The 23,244-nt window shown below is 42.7% G+C and overlaps 1 protein-coding gene across 14 annotated transcripts in view; it reads left to right on the forward strand.

The window, feature by feature from the left end:
- The window catches only part of shank3a (SH3 and multiple ankyrin repeat domains 3a), a 247,951-nt gene that overhangs the window by 98,250 nt on the left and 126,457 nt on the right, over nt 1-23,244 (forward strand). The window contains exon 1 of one of the 14 annotated variants that reach the window (XM_061773054.1): nt 8,107-8,194. The exons of the other annotated variants lie outside the window; for them this stretch is intronic. Within the exon in view, the coding sequence (XP_061629038.1) occupies nt 8,153-8,194 (42 nt within the window). The 5' untranslated portion in view covers nt 8,107-8,152. Of the gene's footprint in view, nt 1-8,106; nt 8,195-23,244 lie in introns of those variants that run through there. 14 annotated transcript variants of the gene reach the window in all.

Genomic DNA, 23,244 nt, shown 5'->3' on the forward strand with positions numbered 1-23,244 from the left:
ACTCAATTTCTCTTCCCATCTACACCATGGTAAAATAATTTAAACCCTGCTTTAAACTTCTAGCCCTACTGCCTTTCCACCTGGTCTCCTGGACACACAATATATCAACCTTTCTCCTCATCATCATGTCAACCAACTCCTGAGATTTTCCTGTCGTAGTCTCAACATTCAAAGTCCCCACATTCAGTTCTAGGCTCTGAAGAGTCCACCTCTTCTTCTTCTTCGACTTCAACCCACAGTAGCTGAATTTCCACCGGCACCCTGCAGGTTGACGGCGGCGGTGGCGGACGTTGGTAACCCGGGCCACAACCGATCTGGTATGGAATTCTTTGGATGAACGCTCATATTTGTTTGGCAAAGTTTTAAGCCGGATGACCTTGGGAGTTGGAATAGGCAACAGCGACACCCATGGGCAACAGAACGACACTACAGACATGGGTTCATAAGACAGTCTGTGACTCGACTGGGAGTTAATATTTTAAGAACTTTACATGAACGCCACTCGTGACTGTATTGCTGCAAACTTGAATGTCTAACATTGAATATGTTGTTAACTGAATATTCTCCACACCACACAACATTTTAAACATGCATTAGAGGTATGAAAGAGGATGAGCGTGGAACAATGCAGGGTGAGGAGGTGGTCTCGTTATCTTATATCCAATAATTAATATTTTATTCCACTGGTTTTAAACCACAAAATAATCCTAAAATGGAAAAATAACGCCAAAAGGAAGTCCATCCCCTCGGTGTTCGCGAAGGTGGTAGAAAATGAGGGGGTGGGGGGGGTGTATGGTGTAAACCCCCCCTTTTTGACCTGCTCGGAGCTAGGATAAAAAAAAAAAAAAAGCTTTTGGGAGTTTTGGTGAAGTCTTCCTTCGGTCACCCCGACCAACTCACCGACGACCGGGCCAGGGAGGACGCCCACCTCACCCGAGGTGGCAAGGACACATCGGACGATCCCCGGCTGCCGAGCCTACTGCAAGCGCTCCGAGCCATCCTACTTGAGGGCCCGAACTCAGTCCGAGGGAACGGAGGCGGACGCAACGCGACCGCTCCGAGCGTCTGGCAAACAGAGACAACTGAGAGACGTCCTGCCTGGGAACTCGTTGGCCTCCTGCTTTTCCTCCTTTTTCCCTTCTTCCCTTCCGTCGAATCCACCTGTTCCCGGTGCGGAACGGACTGGCCGAACACTCGGGAGACTGACTCGCCTGCCTCAAACGTGTTCCAGACACGTAAGTCCAACATTGCAGTCTCCTAAAAGTACGGATAAGTGCATATTTGGGTTTGTATCAATGAGACCGGGAGTCCTCAGCTATACGCATTCACTACACGCCCATTCTGCTCATCTCACGTCACAAATCCTTTCCTTCGCCAATGTTCGTCTGTATGGAATGTGTTTTGTGTTTGTCTGTGTTTTATCCTGTAGAAACCCCTTTTTATTATTAAATTTTCTATAAAATTTACCACTTGTATTGATTATGTGTGTGTTTGGGTTCGGTACGAAACCTCTCGAAAGTCTAGAACTCAAATTTTCTAACGTAGCCACCTTCCGATAAGAGACTGATTAAAAAGGTTTGTCGTCATTTCGCCTCAAGTTAAACTTGTAAAAATATGACGTGGTGCCCCTCATATATACCAAATATCTTGATTTATAACACTGTTATTTAAAATTGTGATAACCCAGAAGTGACGCAGGCATCGCTTCCAACTCATCGTTTCCTTCGAAATTAAGCACAATTCTTACAAATCCCATAAACGCTACAGAGTGGTGGCTCAGTGTGGTGGCTCAGAGTGAGGAGATATTAAGTTTTGGCCCACGTACAACAATGGTCCTCGTAACCAACAACGCCAATTCAACGACAAATCAAAATCATGGAATGACTGCAGCTCTAATTCGCGCCAAATTTACATGTCGAAACAGTGTACACGTAACGACCAGCCTAAATCTGACTCGTCCAACCGAGACCCAAAAATGACAAGTGACAACTGGGAAAAGGGCTCCCGAACCAACAGCTACCAAAGGGAATTTGGTGCCGTGGCAGAAGAATTACTTGCGGTACTCCGCAGCCTGTCCAAAGACAAAAAGCAGGACCCATCATTATGACTAGGCCTGACTGAGTCGAACAGGACCACAGAGGACGCAATAGGTCAACCAGGTAACCTCCGTTGTTCCCCTAAATGACCTGCCAAGTGCCTCCGTGACCCCGGCCGACTCTTCGATGACCTCACCTCACCATAATCTTAGCGGACCTCTTTGTGGTGACCAATCCCTAAACCGCTCTCGTGCCGTCCTAATCATCCGACTAGATCCAGCCGAGGCCCCTGACTCGCGTGACATCACGCTACTAAATAACATTCTGCCATTCCGACAGCTTTTGGGTGAACTAACCGCTAAAAGTACGTCCCGAAAGTTCTATTTACCCGTTACGCTTGAGCATGAACTTGTCCAAGAAGCTTTGATTGACCCCGCAGCAGACATCACTGTTATGTCCCATGCTGTGTTCAATCAACTTCTGACATTGCTACGAGCCGGTGGGCGCGACCTTCAACTGCAATGCTGCGCACTAACTATCCGTGCATTTTCAGTAACTAATACCGAGCTAAACACCAAAACTATGCTCCACTGGACAATTGGCCCCATGACGTTAGTCCACCCGGTCTACGTATCTCCAATTGAAACCGCCCCCCTGCTCATCGGACAAGACCTGGGCTGACAAATTGGCAATCTCTCAGGCACAGTTTGACAACCTACGACTTAACGCTTTCCCGTTAACACCTTGCCACCGTCTGCCGTCACTGCAGTGGGCGGATGCGCCCTAAACCTGCAATGGAACCATCGCTCGTTAACTCACTGCTTCCTAGTAGTCCCCAATTTGCCACATAAAGCTTATGTTGACGCAGATGTACTTGTCCGACTGGCCGTTCAAGTTGACACTATTAACAATGTTTTGTGGTCACACACTAATGGCGGCTCCGCAAACCGCGTTGTCCAACCGTTAAACCTTAAGTCAGGATAAACCATCCCCGACGCTTGCAAAGTTTTGAGCGAAGACGAAGTTATAGTAAAAGCATCAACTAACAACTTCGCTATTCGACTGGTCGCGCTCGCTAACCAAGCCGTAACCGGTCCGCATCCGTTCTTTCAGCCTTCGCTGACGCCCTGCGTTCCGATGAAAAACAACAGCATCTGCGGGAAGCGCTAAACAATCACGCCGCGTCATTCGCTAAAGACTCACTAGACTTCAGCCTAACAGACTTGCACCTGGGCCGCACTCCGACCCATCGAATGCAACCGCAACCAGTTGATGATCTTACAAAAGGGGGGACTGCACCTGCAATACCAAGCAGGCCCGCCAGAGGTCGATCCTGTGACACTGGACTTGCTCTCGACCTTTTGAGGCCACTCGACCCCCTAATAAATACAAAAATTGTGCCCTTCGAAAAGCAATTTGTGGACTCTGCCCCTAAACAATGGACTGCATTTTCAGCCATGACGCTGAGCTTCATAGTGACTTCTCTACAGAGCTGGCCCGCTCCGTCGGGGGCCGCTAAATCACCTTGCTTCTTCCGTGACTTTCACACATGCATGGCTTCAACAGCACAGGACATGTGGGTTTTGTCTCTCCTTAGAGACCTCAGACTCCCCGTGCACTTCTTCTCTGGAACTTGCAAAGGGCACCTCCATGCTCCTCTATGATGTGAGCCTCCTTCTGTGCTGGTTCCTTTCTTTTGATCTTTCTGTGGCTCGCCGTGACTGGCGCTCCTTCTCATCTTGCTTCCTGTGTGCTGCGCAAGCTTGACTCCGGTTTCTCCTTAACTTTGCGCCTGCGCGTTTGCATTATTGTGGACTTTGGTTATTGCGCCTCCGTGAAGCGCACTTCACCGCCATTCGTGGCCTCACGGTGTGAAAGGGGGGGTCACACAAGACTCCGCCCACGATGCACCATGCACAAAACGGAGGATGGTCCACACACTGAGACCGGACCAGTCAAGCAGGTCCAACCTCCGTGTCAGCATCCTTACACACCAAGGACTGCACCATGTCCGCCAAGGCAGACGCCCGACTGAGACACTGGTGAAACCGAACGCGCTGCTCCGCCGCAAACCAAAAACATAACGACCGAAATAACAGGTATCCGCAGCGCCCCCACCGGTGACGCGAAAAATGTAGCCTTAGTACCGTCGGGGCGTCCACCAAAACCAACTACGCAGGGGCCATGTGGTATCACAACGCTATCCAACGTGCTGCCTTCGCCACCACTCACATGCTGCAGCAATTAGAAAAATTTGCCCTCACTCAGGCCGATCTCAGCGCAATCCCCAGACGTTCAAAACGTTTTGTAGGGGGCCTAACCGCCTCCCTCGGCAAATTGTTTAGCATAGGAACCTCCACGGTGAACGCTATCAGCTTAAACATGGTTAAGAAACAAATTGGTAAACTCCAAACCGAAATTCCTAACATCCGACGCAACATGGAGACAAACCGCTAACCTCCAATCGTTCGGCGAGACACTCAAGGGCACTATCCTTGTCCTCAACACGCACAGCGTCATCCTGAACCAAACTAGACGGAGCATAAGTAAACTACTGTCGGTGGTCCAAACGGATTATGCTCACACACGGATTGTTACCACATTGATGAATGACATGCTACGTGAAATATCTTCGTCCATAGACCACTTAGCAATGGGTAGAATGCCTCCGTACTTGGTTCCCCTGAGCTTAATCGAAAGCATCCTGTCTGAAGCTCTGGCAAGCCCCATTAGCCCTGTCCAAGCCCACTTGGCTTTTTATCTCGGGAGTTCCACTGTCCTGTATGTCAACCCTGAGTTCCGAGAAGTAGCCTTCCTTGTTACTCTTCCATTTATCGACTCCCGCAACATCTATCGCCTAAAAGACGTAATTAATGTTGGCACCTGGCAAAGCGACATATACGTCCAAATCACTACTCCCACGGTACTCGCCTATCACGATAGTGATCTGTATCTGGCGCCAAATACCTTACCAAAGACATCCATTACCTGTGTCCCAGTAAGCCGTTCATCCGAGATGTAGCGGATGGGATTTGTGACTGGCTCGCCTGCCTCAAATGTGTTCCAGACACGTAAATCCAACATTGCAGTCTACTAAAAGTACGGATTAGTGCATATTTGGGTTTATATCAATGAGACCAGGAGTCCTCAGCTATACGCATTCACTACACGTCCATTCTGCTCATTTCACGTCACAAATCCCTTCGTCTGTGCCTTGTTTGTTTTGTGTTTGTCTGTGTTTTATCCTGGAGAAACCCCTTTTTATTATTCAATTTTCTATAAAATTCACCACTTGCATTGATTGTGTGTGTGTTTGGGTTCGGTACGAAACCTCTAGAAAGTCTAGAACTGAAGGTTTCTAACATGTAGCCACCTTCCGATAAGAGACTGATTAAAAAGGTTTGTCGTCATTTCGCCTCAAGTTAAACTTGTAAAAATATGACGTGGTGCCCCTCATATATACCAAATATCTTGATTTATAACGCTGTTATTTAAAATTGTGATAACCCAGAAGTGACGCAGGCATCGCTTCCAACTCATCGTTTCCTTCTAAATTAAGCAAAAGTCTTACAAATCCCCTAAACGCTACAGTGGTGCCTAGACTTAGAAGTTTATTTTATTCCGTGACCAAGTTTTTAACTCCATTTTACCCATTGAAATTACGTAATTAAAATACCATTAAACTACCACAATTCTTTGTTACGTTTTTAATAAAGAAAAATAGTACTGTATTGTATAAAAACTCAGAGACATACTAAAAGAGAATTACTGTAATTAATGTACATACTGTAGTATTTGTGTGCTGGATGTATGCCTTCAAGGGGCGTGGCCTGGTGATTGACGTCAAAACCTGTAGTCGGTTCGTCTGTGTGTGAGCGTCCGGGTGTGAGTTGTGGTCTACATCAGCAGCTCCTTGAGAGTGTTCCAATTTTTTATTTGTGTGTTGCACACCGTTCAATAAACGGCTAAAAGTGCATCGGCGACTGTGGCTATCCTTGCCCACATGAAAGGATCTCACAGTGTGAAAATGTGAAAATTTACATTTCATTGTTTTCCAGCGTGTGTATTTGTGCGCGTGCGTTTGTGCGCCTGTGTGTGTGCGCACGCATTTGTGTGTGTGTGTGTGTGTGTGTGAAAGCACCTGACTGGTCCTGATTCAGCATTCTCCTTTTTGTTGATTGTGATGACAACATGCATTCTCCTTGTCCCCGCTGCTTGCATTAAAATGCATTCAAACAATCAACACTTTTGTTGACATATTTAATGATAGGACATATTTTTTTGTTTTATCATATGTTGTTGTTATTATTATTATTATTTTGTTAGTTGTTTTTACTAATTTGCCTACTCTGTAAACTCATTTGTCTAACTGTTGACTTTCTGGAATGGAAAACAAAAGGTGGCTATTTTTTATTGTTATTACGTATTTACACGCTAGGATAAGCAGTGCAGCATATGGATGGATAATGATTATAAATATATTTATAAATACAAAATACAACAATTTATTACAACTGCATTAATCATGCAGTAATTTTAATCGTTTCTTCTAAGCACGACAAAATCTATACGTTTGATGATGCTGCTGGTGGTGGTGGTAGTAGTAGTAGTAGTATCAGTATTTTATTTCTAAATATATATATCTTTTTGGTCAGATGTTATAAAATATATTAGATTAAATTCTCCCTTTTAAAATGTTTTTGATGTAATGACAATAATGCATAACTAATGTAATAATAATAATTGTTACACTTTTTATATTATTTTATGGTTGTTTACATTATTATGCTAACAAGAACTAAAGATAATACTATAAATGTATTAATAAACTTTCTTAAATAAATATTACAAAAAATGTTTTTTGTAAATATATGCAGAATGAATATTTTATAAAGTATATTAAAATCATATAGTCACAAAATATATAACTAGTATAATTATCAATATTATATTTATACAAAAATATATCATATAAGTTACAGTTGGTTTGCCTAATATTATTATTACCAGTCTTTTTTTAAAATGTTTTCGGAAAACAAGAAAAAAATACAACAAATTCACCAAACGAGTAGTTCAGTAGCCTTGCGGATTGGCATGTCCTGGATGACTGAGAATCTAAAACACACATAAATAAAAAACTTTATTATTATTTTTTTTTTGCAAACACTTTGGTATTTTTAATTGATATTGTAACAGCAAGTTCAAAATGACTTGGGCAATAGTGCTATTAGGCTACCGATATGTAACCTCCCTAATGAAGAGAAACAATAAAGAAAATTGACAGAAAATCTTATCTTATAAAGTTAACTAAATGGGCACAATGTGTAACTCTTGAAATATAACAATAAAAAATATAATAAATACATTATAAAAATATATATAATGAGAAAAAATATTTTGTCTGTTGTCTGTTTGATTATTATTAGTGCTGTGGAAGTGCACTGCATCACACTTTTGCCTCCAAAAGAGGGGCAACGTCAGCTACACCCTTCAGTGTGATGCTGCATACTTCAATTAAAAAACAACAACAACAACAACAACAAAAAACATCCACAACTCAGAGATGTGACCACGTAGCATATAATACGAGGGAGCGTATCATTGCGCCACACTTTATATCCACCTTGTTCAGATTTAATTTGTCGACGTCTCTCTGACCAAATGAGCCTGAGGCGGCCTGATTGAAAGGACACAACAAAGCTTTGCTGCTATTGTGACACGCCGGGTGGGAGGAATTAGTTGTGAGAGTGGAGCAGAATGTGTGGTTTTTTTGGTAGGGTGTGTGTGTGTGGTGGGGGTCCACATACAATACAGTAAGCTTGTGTGCGTGTATGTGTGTGTATGGTGCTGAGTGGCAAAGAGGCTCTGTGCTTTGTTGTGGCCTTTAATCAAGCCAACACTGCCAGCTAACACTGGACCACCTACTGGCTCATCAGGAATAACAGCAAAATCATATTCATATCTGTACATACATATATATACATATATATATATATATATATATATATATATATGTATGTATATATATATATATATATATATATATATATATATACATAAGACATAGCATATTTCTCCAGCACCTTTTTGAAAAGGATTAACCAGGAGAAGTCGTGATGCTGCGTTCGGAGAGAGCTACAAGGAGCAAAGCCACCGAGGTTGGACGCTAAGCTTACTTTGCGAACTGCGCCGCTCAACATATTGTGCTGCTTGTCTTTTTGTGTGTTTTTTTTCCCTCTTTGCTTGGGCTCCACTATGATTTCATATATTTTAGTGGCTGAATAATGGGCAAGGGCCAGTTACCAGTTTCATGGTATACAGCGGGTTTTAAAAAATGTTTTTAAAACTCCTCATACATTCTATTAGCAGTGTGAGCTGTTTTTTTTTTTTTTTTAATTTTATTTTTTTTGGGGGGGGGGTAGTTGTCAGTGCTTATTGCTGGGGTGAGCAATGAGTCAGCGTGATGACTTTTCCCCTTTGGGTAGAGAGAGAGAAAGCGAGAGTGTACAGTACAATAAATACAGTAAAACTGAAGTTTTAGTGTGGCCTTTTATTGAGGGCGGCCTTCAGCACACCTGTGCCATAATCATGCTGTCTAATCAGCATCTTGATATGCCGCACCTATGGGGTGGATGGTTTGTCTCGGCAAAGAAGACGTGCTCACTAACAGATTTGGACAGATTTGTGAACAATATTTGAGAGAAATCATCCTTTTGTGTACATAGAAATATTTTTTTTTCCCGTTCTGCTCATGAAAAATGGGAACAAAAACAAGCGTTTGTTTTTATTCAATATATATCGAGTCCAAATTTTCACCAGAATCGTGTAATAATGCATTGAAACATAAGATTTGTGTGCAGTGGATGCTGTTACTATAGTAACACTACAATTTCTTTTTATTTTATTTTTGGGATGTTTGGGAATGTTTTCTTACTGCACTCATGAATGATACATCCTGTGTGTTCATCTTAAGTGCAATGAATTATGAATCTCTGTGTGTGTGTGTGTGTGTGTGTGTGTGTGTGTGTGGGCGCGCATGCATGCGTGGAAATGAGGACCCTAAATGTCATACTGGAGCTTCCAGTGCTTTTGTATGACGTGTTACTGAAAGCTTTTAGTGCTCCAAATTACACACACACGCACAAAATAAGATTTGTTTGGCGCCATAATGTGTAAAAGGTTAAAGATTTTTCCTCACGAAGTAAATCCTATTCCTCGGGATAAAGTCCGTAAACTGTCATAGAGTGTATTGGCCATTTTTTTTTTTTTTTTTTTTTTTTTTTTGTAGCAGGCAGCATTACAATATAATCCTGTTAGATATGGATAGTGGAGATTATAGAAGCTCACTATCTCAGACCAGCAACATATAACAACAGAGAGAGAGAGAAAGAGAGAAAGAGAGAGATTTTGTGCGTGTGCGCGTGTACTACTGGGAGTTCTAATCACACACTTTAACAGTGTAATTATTAAGATCCTTATTGGGCAGCGTCACTAAATGTAATTTAGTGCACGGTCTCCCTCCTTGTGCTAGATTGTCTGCGAACAGTTAGAATGGAACTGTACTTTTTTGTTAATTTTTTTGCAGGAAGTATTTTTGAGTAACAGTGAGCAAGTGGTTAGCACATCAGCCTCACAGTTCTGTGGTCAGGGTTTGAATGCGGGCTCTGGTTGCATGTTCTTTCCGTGCTTGTGTTGGTTGAGGGGGGATTTATTTATTTTTTTCATCAAAAGGTCCGACTTGACAGACGGCATGTGGACTGAGCCTTCGTGGTGGTTTGGCCGCTTTAGAGTGCCTTGTTGTCGGCTGTGAGTGCGCGCGCGTCACAGAGGGAAGGCGCAAGAGCGTGAGGGAAACAAAGTTTGACTTGACAGTCGGCGGGTGGACAGAGGCTTTGCACTGGTGTGGTTGTTTTAGAGCGGTTTGTTGTCATGGATTTTAGCGGCTATATTTTCATGGCTCAAATATATAGTTATGTGTTGGCAAAAGATAAAGTAGCATCCATTTTCCAGGTCATAGAAGTAGTATTTGGTTGACAGTTGAGCCGGGCGTGGTTTCAGCACATTCCCTGGACACGGCCACATACATTTGAGAGCTGGGAGAATGGCTTGCTTTTTCACAATTTTGAAGCCTCATTTTATGTACTTGGTGATTTTTTTTTAACCATTCAAATTTGACAGGATTGTTAACAACACTCTTCTCTGTGGTTTGTCAAATTTACAAGACATTTTTTTTCCAATTTACAGGGACTTTGAAGATTCTCAATTGTCCGTAGGTGTGAATGCGAGTGTGAACGGTTGTTTGTTTGCACGCGTCCAGTGATTGGCTGGCAACCAGTCCAGGGTGCACCCTGCCTGCCGCTCAGTCAACTCACCCAAATCCTAATGAGGGAAAGCAGTACAGAAAAATTCATGAATTGAACATTCTAATGGACGCTAAATTGCCCGTAGGCATGACTGTGAGTGCGAATGGTTGTTTGTTCCTATGTGCCCTGCGATTGGCTGGCAACCAGTTCAGGGTGTACCCCGCCTCCTGCCCGATGACAGCTGGGATAGGCTCCAGCACACCCGCGACCCTAGTGAGGAGAAGCGGCTCAGAAAATGGATGGATGGATGGATGGAACATTCTAATAGTTTTACATGTTTAGAAATACGTTTTTTAAAATAATTGTATCATCATTTTTAACCTTTGCTGCATCAGTTGAAATGATGAAAGCTCTACTCGTGGTTTAAAGTTTTCTTTTTAATCTTTTAATTCTCCAACACAAACGTCTGACACCGTAAGAGCTAGAAAATAAAAACAAACATAATGCCATCAGTCCATACAACTTTACATTAAGGTTAATCCAAGTAAAACTCAAAATTTAACCACAAACATAAATGTATAGAAAAATAAACACCATTGTTGCTACTTTTAACCAGGCTAAATATCTTTGTTTTAGAAGTGTCGAACCTGCGGCCCGGGGGCCAGATCTGTCCTGCCACATCATTTTACAGTATGTGGACCCGCAAAAGCAAAACAGGTGCGTCGACATCATGTTTCTTGCTAAAATACCAAAATTGCAAATTGTCTTTTGTAAACATTTTTTGTTACCAGCCCCCGCTTTTAAAATAAATTGAATTATAGTTGAACAAACCTTTTTTGACTGGCTACTAATTTCAAAACTAGTAATCCATCATTTTGGTTCACAGTCAGCACGGCCCTTAGAGGGAAAACCATAACTTCGATGTGGCCTGCGACGAAAATTACTTTGACACCGCTGCAGTTTCAACCGTAGTATTTGTTGTCTGTGAAGCTTCGTTTTTACTTGTACAAAACTGTACTGATATGTGCTGTGGCTAAAAAATAAGACTAGTAATATAATTATATAAATAAATAAACCATTGGCACCTGCGATTGGCTGGCGACCGGTTCTGGGTGTTCCCTGCCTCCCGCCCCAAGATAACTGGGATAGGCTCCAGCAGCCCGCGACCCTAGTGAGGATAAGCGGTAAAGAAAATGGATGGATGGAAACCATTGTCACGAAAATGTGAGCTGCCACCAAAATTGTAAGCATTGACTTGAAAGGAGACAAATTCTGCATTTCTTTTTTCTCAATTTAAAACTTTTCTTTTTGTATTAATAACCTCTGTGACTATGTATTTTCATGAATCAAAATACCCTAAGGATCAATAATGGCAGCACTCTTTACACTCGCTATTTCTCACCTTGCTGAAATCAGCCTGTTTTGAGGGGACGACCCTGTCTGTCTGCCCCTCCGCACCCCCAGTACGGGGCCATCAGGAAGTGCGACTCTCCTTTCCCACATGTGAGGGTATCATATTACCTTAATTGCTCCGATTTCTTTCACTTCATTCCAGTGGCAACATAACTAAAAGTAAAAGTCAAGGTACCACTGTATCACGACTATTTGTATTATGCGGCTATGTGGATGTGTTGATCATGTCGTGTAACACCACACGCTATAAGAGCAGTAACCAAATTTTTGTTTTTGTCTTTCTCGTGTGGGGTCTCTCGCACAACTTTGGGGCATATTTTATTCCCCCCAAAACTTTTGGTCAGATGGTTGTTGTGTAATCGTAGTCTCAATCCTCCTTGTTAGCTTGACAGCAGGCCTTTGTGTGTTTGTGGGCTCACACTCAAATCCTGTGCTCTTCTTCCCCAAATGTTTAGTCTGTCTCCCAACGTCCTGAAGCAGCATATCCATCCTCCTGCGCTCACTTTTTGGCCTCGCAATCGCTAACGTGTAGATATTTTCATTATGTTTGAGGAGCCGTGGGAGCCAGGGTACTCCCGGGGGGCAGAAAGCAATTGCCAACCGCTGACTTGAACTGAAAACGATGACAAAATCTTGTTTTGATTGGGGTTGTGCTGCCAAATGCACCCTGAAATATTTAAAAAAATAATAATAATAGCAATCCAGTGAAACATGCAGAGTGGATTTTGTAAATAGTTGTCCAGAGAAGACTGCAAGACTGCCTAGCAGTGTAGTAGCTACTTCTAAAGGGGACAAACCTCGATCATCAGGTTTGTGGAAGACATTTTCTGTATGTTTAAAATATTTGCTTGGGTTGTCTTCAGGTAATTTAACAAATTATAATGGCTAGCCTGCTAGTGAACGACAGCGTGCAATTTATCAATGCCATTAATCCGAGCAACAGAAGTCAATTAATTTGCCAGTACCTCAAGGATAATGTTAAATCTGTCTGAACCAGGCACGGTGGGCGACTGGTTAGAGCGTCAGCCTCACAGTTCTGAGGACTGGGGTTCAATTCCCGTCCCCGCCTGTGTGGAGTTTGCATGTTCTCCCCGTGCCTGTGTGGGTTTTCTCCGGGCACTCCGGTTTCCTCCCACATCCCCAAAACATGCATGAATTGGAGACTCTAAATTGCCCGTAGGTGTGAATGTGAGTGCGAATGGTTGTTTGTTTGTATGTGCCCTGCGATTGGCTGGCAACCAGTTCAGGGTGTACCCCGCCTCCTCCCTGATGATAGCTGGGATAGGCTCCAGCACGCCAGCGACCCTAGTGAGGAGAAGTGGCTCAGAAAATGGATTGATGGATGGATGTCTGAACCAACTTACCTATTTTATGTCAATTTTGTTCTGTCTCCCATGGAAGCAAATTTACCTCAAGTAACATCTTCCCACATTCAAACTAATAGAGAAAGAGGCTAAAATGGTCAATCAAGCCCTTTCCCCTGTTTTTTTTTCAATTTCAATTTCTGCCTTGGTCAAACAGCATCTAAAAAGTTTGTTTACTCGTGGTGCAATCGGAGCTAACGCCTTCCTGAAGTTGGTGTGATATCATGGTGAAAAGGTCTAAACCAGCATCCCCGCAAATGACTACTCACCCGTGCCGATCAGCTGCCAGGCACCCAAGGCGATGAGGCTGCCCCGGTAATGAGTGTCAATATAGGCCGGCGCCAGTGTTTGACACACTTAGCGTATGTACAGTACATGTATGTGACGCATGGATGCCCAGGCCGCTATTGAACGAAAGTAAATGCCTGCGAGATAAGCTGCATTGTACTGAATGTCATTTGGGCCTTGTGAAGTGCTTTAATGCAGACACTTTCAATTTAAGTGGGCTCTCAAAGGTTGATCATTTTTAATAGGAATGAGGATTATTTTATTTTTTTCATCATTGATATTTTACAATGCAAAACACTATAGATGGGCTAATTGTTAGCATCTGTGTCGTTGGCATTATAACCCTTTAACCAAGCGATATTTGAACACTAACGGTGGACCAATACACGTACATAGATAATATAACACTCACAGGCGTATATTCTTTATCTTCTGCAAAGGCTAATATTACTGCAGCCTACTGAGGACGTGATGGTCTCCATGTATATCTGTACATTTCTATTATACTGACCCCGGGTGGCCAAAGCATACACACCAGAAGGAGCAGCACAATGTCAATTGAATTGAAGTAAAACATCTGGGAGACTGTTTGATTATGTAATTTAAAAAAAATTAATCAAAAGCAATAAAGCAGGGGTGTGAACGATGAACCACAATATGTTTTGCATATCCCAGTTATTCCAATTGAATGAAAAAAATAAAGAAATCGTATTGTCACTTTAACCATGCAGTAGAAATCCATCTTATAAAGCTTTTTAAGCCACTCTTTGTTTTATTTTGCTGTATGTTGTTTGAGAAACAAGGCAGCACGGTGGACGACTGGTTAGAGAGAACTGTCTCACAGTTCTGAGGAGCGGGCTTCAATCCCCGGTCCCGCCTGTGTGGAGTTTGCATGTTCTCCCCGTGTCTGCGTGGGTTTTCTCCGGGCACTCCAGTTTCCTCCCGCATCCCAAAAACATGCATGGTAGGTTAATTGACACCTCTAAATTGCCCGTAGGTGTGAATGTGAGTGCGAATGGTTGTTGGTTTGTATGTGCCCCGCGATTGGCTGGCAACCAGTTCAGGGTGTACCCCGCCTCCTGCCCGAAGATAGCTGGGATAGGCTCCAGCACGCCCGCGACCCTAGTGAGGAGAAGCTGCTCAGAAAATGGATGGATGGATGTTTGAGAAACATCCCCCACATTTACAGTAAGAAAAAAAAACATGCAAGAGCGCAGATTTCAGGGTATGCTATTTGTCTTCATTACATATTTTACACAAGATATGTGGACCAAACCCCTTCGCAGCCATCTGTGCAAAACTGCGACCAAAATAAATTATCAAAGCCGGCCCTGCTCAAAAGGTGCAAGTGAAGAGTAGTTTTAGTGAGGAGGAGGCTACATTCTAAATGGGAAGCTATAGCTTGTATACAAATATTTGAATCTCTCGGGTACCTGCACACCCAACCAAGGTTTTTTTTTTTTTTTTTGTGTGTTTTATTTTGTGAGCTGCCAATTTCCCAAAATGTGTCTTTGAGCGAACCTTTAACAGTCAGCATGATTCAAATGTTCACAAGGAATGATTGAAGCACATTTCACACAGGTTTCTGATGCATTCTTCCAGCCTCTGGAGATCCGGAGGCTTACATCGTATTATGTGTCCCTGAACTGTCAGCTGTAGCTAACATGCAGCAAGCCATTGTCCAACTAGATGGCGCCCCAGTGCATTATTCATGTGAGGTTCTTGCGTTCCTGAATGAGCAGTTCCTGGATCAGTGGGTTGGTCATCGCAGTCCCGTGGAACGAGCACCCCCGTTCACCAGATCTTAAACTATTTGATATTTTTCTTGGGTGGGTCTATCAATTCGAAAGTGTATGGAACAAGGCCTCAGGATCTCCCGACACTTGAAGAACGCATTAGAAACACGTGCTTCGGTAACTCCCGAATTGTCATGTTGATGTTGGTCAGGCAAGCGTGAAACATTGGCTTGATTGTCGAGGTGTATCACTCAATTATGGATGAATTTTCCAAATCAGAGATGGTACCTATGATTATTCTCAGTTAATTTAATCCACTTTATGTTTCAATTAAATTTTCAAGAAACAATACAAAACCGATGAGGGACTTTTGAAACACTTTGTATTATACTGCCACCTGGTGGTCATGGTGTGCACACCAGAAGGAGCACAATATCAATGGGCTCTGAAAAATTAACTCAAGATGTCTAAATCGTTTAATTCTGTACATTCACTTTAATTACGTTATTAGTGTAAGTAAAAAAAAAAAAGAAAAAGTACAATAATCCTATTGAGTGCGATAGTTATAGAAAAATGCATTTTTGAAAGAAAAATTGTCGGTGGATTGATTGGCTGGAATGGATTGATGGCATTTCTATTCATTTCAATTGGGAAACATGATTTGATGTCACGGAACTAATTATACTACCTCAAGGCACCGTACTATGCTGGAAATAATCTAGTCATGGTCAAATTTTCACCATTATCAAACCTTAATTCCTGTACGGGCAATTTTTTTTAGTATCCTTTTGTCATACAAGTGTAAAAAAAAAAAATTAAGCGCTGTTAATAGCAAAATGTAACAACGATTAAATGCCCAATCTTACCTTCCTACTATTTCATATTGTAACATTCTTAACTGTCACTCAAGTGCAAAATGGTTAACCACTGTAAAAACAGTAGATCAGTCACCTTGATAACAACACAATAGCAAAAACAAAACTAAGAAAAAGCTAAATTCACAGTACATTCTCTGATGTTTGCTATACTGAGGTCTGGAAATTTCATTAGGCTTTACACGATCAGGATTTTTGGGACCGATCACAGATCAGCGAGTTTAAAAAAACGATAACCGATCACTCATCCGATCACAAGATGGAGCAATGCGTCAAATTCAATGACTTGTTCATTTACTGTTTATACTTGTGTACTTTGTACTGAGTATCTTCAAAAACATTCTCTTGTCAGGTCATGTACCGTATTTTCACGACCATAAGGCGCACCGTATTAAAAGGCGCAGTCTCAGTTACGGGGTCTATTTCTGTATTTAACACATACATAAAGCGCACCGTATTATTGCGCGCAGGCATGATAAACCATACGCTAGCTTAAAACATACGGTAGCATGCATGCACGCTAAAGCAATGTTTTTAAAAAGGCAGCAGCCGAAAAACTGAGTTCGGTTGTACTTTATTGAAGTACAATGTACTCACGTTATTTTTTGATCAATCCTCATCCACAAATCCATCGAAGTCCTCATCTTATGTATCCGAAATGAACACCTCGGCAAGTTCTCAATCAAACACGCCAGGTTCCCTCTAGTCCAGGGGTGGCCAACTAGTCAGAGACTAAGAGCCACATTTTTTTCTGTGTTACTGCAAAGAGCCACATACACGGGTACACATGAACATCATCTTTTAATCATGTATGCACGCATACACAGACCTCTGCTCAGCCAGATCTAATGAAAATAACCACACCAACATGATAATATCAGTAATTTTCAACAGTTAACATTGTGTGCACTGTCTCACACACACAAACTCTCAGTTCAAGCAAGTCCACAAACAATAATAGAATAATTTTCAATAACATCTTTCTCTTACTATGCTGCTTAGTGAGACTTCTGGCATTCCTTATCTTGAACAATCCTCTTCAAATCTGGCTTGTATTCTGTTGTTGCCACTCTTAAGCAATTCTTTCAAATGAGTGTCAGTCAGAACAGATCGATGCTTTGATTTCACATGTTTCAGGGTAGAAAACACAGACTCGCAGACGTACGTTGACCCAAACATGGACAGTATCTTAAGCGCAGCTCGTTTGATGTTGGGGTATTTTTCAATTGGCACACTTTTCCAGAACTCAACGGTCCCTTCCCTTAAAACAGCTTTCAGTTGATCCTCCTCACAAAGGTCGATCATCTCCAACTCAGCCGCAGCCTCATCTGTGACGAGCGGGGCTTTCAAACAGTCTGGCTTCCAAGCCAGCTGATATGATGCAAGCGTTACGGTCTCCGAGTGTTTTGTAAATTTTTTGAAAAACTGCACCTGCTTTTCTGCCTTGCTTTTCAAAGCGACCAACTTGTTCTTGCGAAGTTCAGTCCCTTTTGGAAATTCCTGTTCGATGTTAGGGTGGAGTGAGCTGAAGTGACGCTGAAGATTTGAAGCTTTGAAATGCGCTAATGCTGCGTGACATATAAGGCAGATCGGCTTGCCATTACGTTTAACAAAAAAATATAAACTCTCCCACTCTGGCAAAAACGTCCTGTGTTCTTCTTCATATTTTCGTTTGGCTGTGCTTTTTGTCCCTGCCATTTCAAGAGGTAACTTGACGGAAATTGTTTACAACACAAATGATGTCACACCAAAGATTCTCTCGTCGCTCGTTTGACGTCACTCAAACAGGCTTACATGGTCAGTGTGCCATCTAGCTGTAGGGGGAGTGAATGACAGCGCCAGCCAAGCATTTTTGACGCATGTCATGTGACAGCTCCTGAAGAGCCGCATGAAACTAGTTAAAGAGCCGCATGAGGCTCGCGAGCCGCGGGTTGGCCAGGCCTGCTCTAGTCATTGTCAGAGTCAATCTCGTTGCCGTGCGGCTCCTCAGAAATGATGCCAGCTTTTACGAAAGCTCGAACAACAGTGCAGACACGTTAGCCCAAGCATCCACAATCCATTCACAAATTGTGGCGTAACTCGCCCGGCGCTGCCTCCAAGTCTTAGTAAAGCTGTGTTCGCCATCTGTCATCCATCACTCCCACGCCCCTCGCAACTTCACTTTGAACGCCCTGTTCACGCCGATGTCCAGCGGTTGGAGTTCCTTCGTCAAGCCTCCCGGAATGATGGCAAGCGCCGAGTTATTGCACTCAGTCAAATGGTGACTGTAGACGCGCTTCTCCTGGCTGTTCTTTGCTCATTAATCCATTGCTCGAGTTGGTCTTCCAACTCGGGCCACCTCGCGTTGTTTCCGCGGAAACTCAGCTTCGTCTTCTTGACTTGGCGAAGCTCGTTTTCCTGCTTCCTCCACTTGCGTACCATGGATTCGTTGATCTTGCATTCTCTCGCGGCTGCTCGATTCCCATGTTCCTCCGCGTAACTGATAGCTTGCAGTTTAAACTGTGCGTGTCTCTTCGTAGGTGCCATTTTCGGGGTCCTTAGCCAAACCGATGTTGTTTTGCACAATGCACACCCCGGCACTATATACCTGCTGGGGGCGTGCCTTTAGCGTCCTCTTTCACGCGCAGTCTTCCCCCTTTAACGTCCGCGTGCTGTCCTCAGTCACATCCGTCTTTCCTCTATATAAGCAGCATGTCGGCAGGAAATGCTCCCAGTCAGTCAAGCGCAGCACTCATCAAAGTCACACAACATTTACAGATTTTGGACCTCGGTGCACACATAAGGCATGCCGCATTATAAGGCGCCCCGTCCATTTTGGAGAAAATGTAAGACTTTTAAGTGCGCCTTATGGTCGTGAAAATACGGTATTCTAATCAGTCAGGTCAAATTAACATTACGACAGAAATAATGGGTGCTAACTTACTGTAATTAAATTACTTTATTGTAATTAAATTAAGTCACTGATGGTGTAGTGGTACACTCGCCTGACTTTGGTGCAGACAGCGTGGGTTCAGTTCCCACTAAGTGACGGTGTGAATGTGAGTGAGAATGGTTGTCCGTGTCTATATGAGCCCTGCGACTGACTGGCGACCAGTTCAGGGTGTAGTCCACCTTTCGCCCAAAGTCACCTAGGATAGGATTCCAGCGTCCCGCGACCCTAACCAGGATAAGCGGTGTTGAAAATGGATGGATGCCTGTAATTAAATTACTTCAAACACACCAAAACTTTAGAGCATGATTCGACAGAACGCCGGCATGTTTACGTACAACCGTTAGTGCTAGCACTAGCTTGCTAGGCTACATAATGTTTTGATGCCTGCTTGCGAGCCGTATCGTATTAAAAGCACGTGAACATTCCTCAAGCAATCCTTAATCACTGCCAGCCCTCCCGGTTAACATGGATATTTGACTTCTAAAGGAGACAATGGCAGTGAATGTGCTAAATGAACGTCCTCTCCCGAGCACCGGTGACCACCACCACACGTTTTGCCCCATTTTGTTCTTATAAATACACGCAGCGCGAGCCATTGTTGTTGTCATCGCCATGGTAACGAGTGTATCCGGTCATGTTTAAGTTGACAATATAAAGCCCAGTGATCGTAAAAGACGGGATGCGGTGGTATCGGAATCCAAGATTTTATTGCAATAGTCTGACATAGTGCAATCATGAAAGACCAAATTTTATTTTAGTCTGATCCAGGCATTACGTGTTGTCTGTCCCACACCGCTGACAGGTTTTTTTAAAAAATAACTTTATTCGCGGTCAGATATTTACAGTACTATGTCAAAAGACACACGATAAGGCTAAAAATGAACTAGCTTTTGGATTTAAATATACTGTACACGATGCCGACGTGGAGTAAATGTCTTTTGCGGAGCCGATCAATGATGCCATTGATTTCCATCGTCATTGATTTCCCACAATGATGCCATTGATCGGCTTGGCGAATGATGAAATTGAAGCCGATCAGCATAAAATGCTAATTATCGTCTGATACCGATAAAGCCGATCAGATCGGTGTAAAGTCGAAAATCAAAATTTCATGCATGACAGCAGTTGCGAGTCTCTATTATTTGAAACTTTACAGGCGAATTTATAGCCGTATTTTAGAGGTTCCGCTGCAATTCTCCAGTTATACCAATTGCGCGTCCGACTATTTATTTACACACCAGAGGCTCATTGGAGTGAGTACACAGCAAAATGGTCAAAGGCTGCTAATAAAACATTGACTTTTTCTTCAGTGCAATAAGGGCATGTACGCGATTGCATGTTCAGTTATCCACTCCAACCCCCGCCCGAAGCAACAAGCTTTATTTATTTATTTTAATTATTTTTTTTTATACATATGGCTGCACCACTGGCACACGTCCACTTCCTGCTGCTGAGCTTTGAGCTCCGTCCCCAGGCCGCCGTCGCCTTACGGCGTGATTGATGGCACACTCCTCTCTAACTGCCTTCAACTTCTTGTGTTCGTCATTGATTTCCCACTGGTGACACCGCTTCCTTTACAAATGCATGCTTTGTGTGTGTGTGTGTGTGTGTGCATGTGTGTGTGTATGCATGCATGCACGTGTTTCAAATAGCATAAATGTCCTCTCCCTTCAAATATGGAAATATGGAATAATATAATAATAATTTGGACCTTCTTTTTTTTTTTTTTTTTTTTTTTTTTTTTTTTTACAAGTGAAAAGAATGCATTGAATAAATTATTAATTTAGATTGTTAAGATGATGATTGGTTTGACAAAAGCAGGATAACTTTTAGCTTAATTTTGTTTTTATTTTTTATATTTTTTTTATTTTCTAATTCTGTTTTCATTTGTATATTTTATCCTAATTTTATTTTTATTTTTTGTTTTTATCTGTTTTAATCTAACTTTATCCAGCCATCCATCCATTTTCTGAGCCGCTTCTCCTCACTAGGGTCGCGGGCATGCTGGAGCCAATCCCAGCTGTCATCGGGCAGGAGGCGGGGTACACCCTGAACTGGTTGCCAGCCAATCGCAGGGCACATACAAACAGACAACCATTCAGACTCACATGCACACCTCCGGGCAATTTAGAGTCTCCAATTCATGCATGTTTTTGGGGATGTGGGAGGAAACCGGAGTGCCCGGAAAACCCACGCAGGCACGGGGAGAACATGCAAACTCCACACAGGCGGGGCCGGGGATTGAACCCGGGTCCTCAGAACTGTGAGGCTGACGCGCTAACCAGTCGTCCACCGTGCCGCTTAATTTTATTTTTATTTTAATCTTTTTATTTATTCCCTATTCAAGAATATAAAGTTACAATTCTTTTTTTGTTTAATTTATTTTTATTTATTTATTTTTATCTTTAATTTGTTTGTCTTTATTTTTAGTGTATTAGTACTAATAACTGCCCTCCATTGGCTCATACGTCTCTCTCTTTACTTTGCTCACTTGCTGCGTTTGTGAGTGATGTGCAGTTGCAGCAGTAACTCTCCGCCGGTCTTTGCTAATGCTTTGTTTTGGCTGCTTCTTGGACGCATGTGTCTGCAGCTCACGGCACACAGCTCACTCCTCGTAATGTGTGTTTCAAAAAACGCCGACTCTGTGTCCCTCCCTTATTTACGCTTTAAGCCGCCGACATTGACGTATGACTTGTCAGTCGGCTGTGCATCTTTGAATCTCATTCATAAACGGACAGCAGTTGATGGAACTCCTCTGCTGTGAATCAGACAAAGGTCCCCTTCAATCAGAATAAATTTTTTTCCACTGTTTTATGCAGAACAAAACAGGTTGAAATGAGTCTGGGACATGGTTTAAGGTTGACATCTGTGCAGTTTGTTGATTGAATGCATTAGCCTTCAAACAAACAAAAAAAGCCTTGCAAACGACAGGATTTGAAATCGCCGACAATGTGATGCAGTTTTGTGAATTAATATTCAATTAGCTACCGACTTCGTGATTGGCACCTACCCACTCAACTCAGCTGGACGCCAACACGGCATTTCCGGGTTTTAAGTCTCTAAGAGTCTCAGCCCTACAAAATACAAATACAATCTATAAGTAGTGTTTAACAGCAATACTTTTTCTCATTTTTAATATAACTCTCGTGAATAAAATAGCGCAGCTTGAATTCATTGTCGCCAGCAGGTTCAATTTACATGAATGGGAGTGGATGATGAGCTCAAAATATCCCACTCTCGTCATTTCCAACCGTCTTTCAGATCACGTTCCCAATTAGTGGGCCAACAATCCAACGCTTGGTGAATTGTGCTTCACAATCATTTATGCACACTGAACGCGCATTCGACATTCCACATTGATATGCATCTCCCACCTCGGTCCTCTTCACTTTATGAGTTGGCCACCAGTAGGCAGTATAAATCATTCATGCAGACACAAACGGAGGAGACTCTCACAACTACTGTAAGTGACTCAGTAATCTGCAGTAATATTGTTTATTTTTCGCACAGGATAAAGAATATGTGCCTCCTGAGTTTTATATTTTCTGTGTACATGCGTTTGTGTTCAAATATCCGTTTCTGTTGTATTATAACACCGCCACATAGATGCTATTTATTAGACCATCTATGGCGTTTTGTTCCATCTGTTAGCATTGAGATAAGTGAACTTTTGTAAGATAAATTTAATGTGGTTCATTTGAATACCCAACGTGTAATTCTATTTGTTTAGCTTGACAGCTTGCAGCCTCTTTTTTTCAAACACTGATGAAAACACCGAGCTTCTAGAGCAGGCGTTTGCGCAAAGCCATGGAAAGTCTATCCGGAGGACTGCATTGGAACTCAGCATTAACAAAAGTTCGATTAAGCTGATTTTTCTGAGCGTAATAAAGCTTTACCCGCACCCTGCTCTTGGATGTTTTGCGTGCTTTCATGGGCGGTGGTAGGAGCATGCCTTCTGTTGCGTGATTTGTTATGAACGAGAAACCTGCCATGGATGTCGTAAATTGTAGCACACTTCGAAGCAGTGTGATGGCCGTAAAGCTCCTCAAACTGGGCTTGTGGTTGAGTTGCATACGGGAAGGAATAAGGAACTGCACTACTTTTTTTTTTTGCGCACTGTCCACAAAACACGAAACGTCATTGGTTGAAACCGTCCACGCGCGAGCCCCCATGCAATGCGTACGCAAAGACCGCCACAGTTGTGCTGTCTCCACTCGCGAGCTGCCTTTGTAACCCATCTCCATAACAACTGTATCTGCCAACATCTGAAGAGAGGATGAGGAGGAGGAAGAGTGGG

The sequence above is a fragment of the Phyllopteryx taeniolatus genome, chromosome 5 (genome assembly GCF_024500385.1).
Source record: "Phyllopteryx taeniolatus isolate TA_2022b chromosome 5, UOR_Ptae_1.2, whole genome shotgun sequence".
NCBI lineage: Eukaryota > Metazoa > Chordata > Actinopteri > Syngnathiformes > Syngnathidae > Phyllopteryx > Phyllopteryx taeniolatus.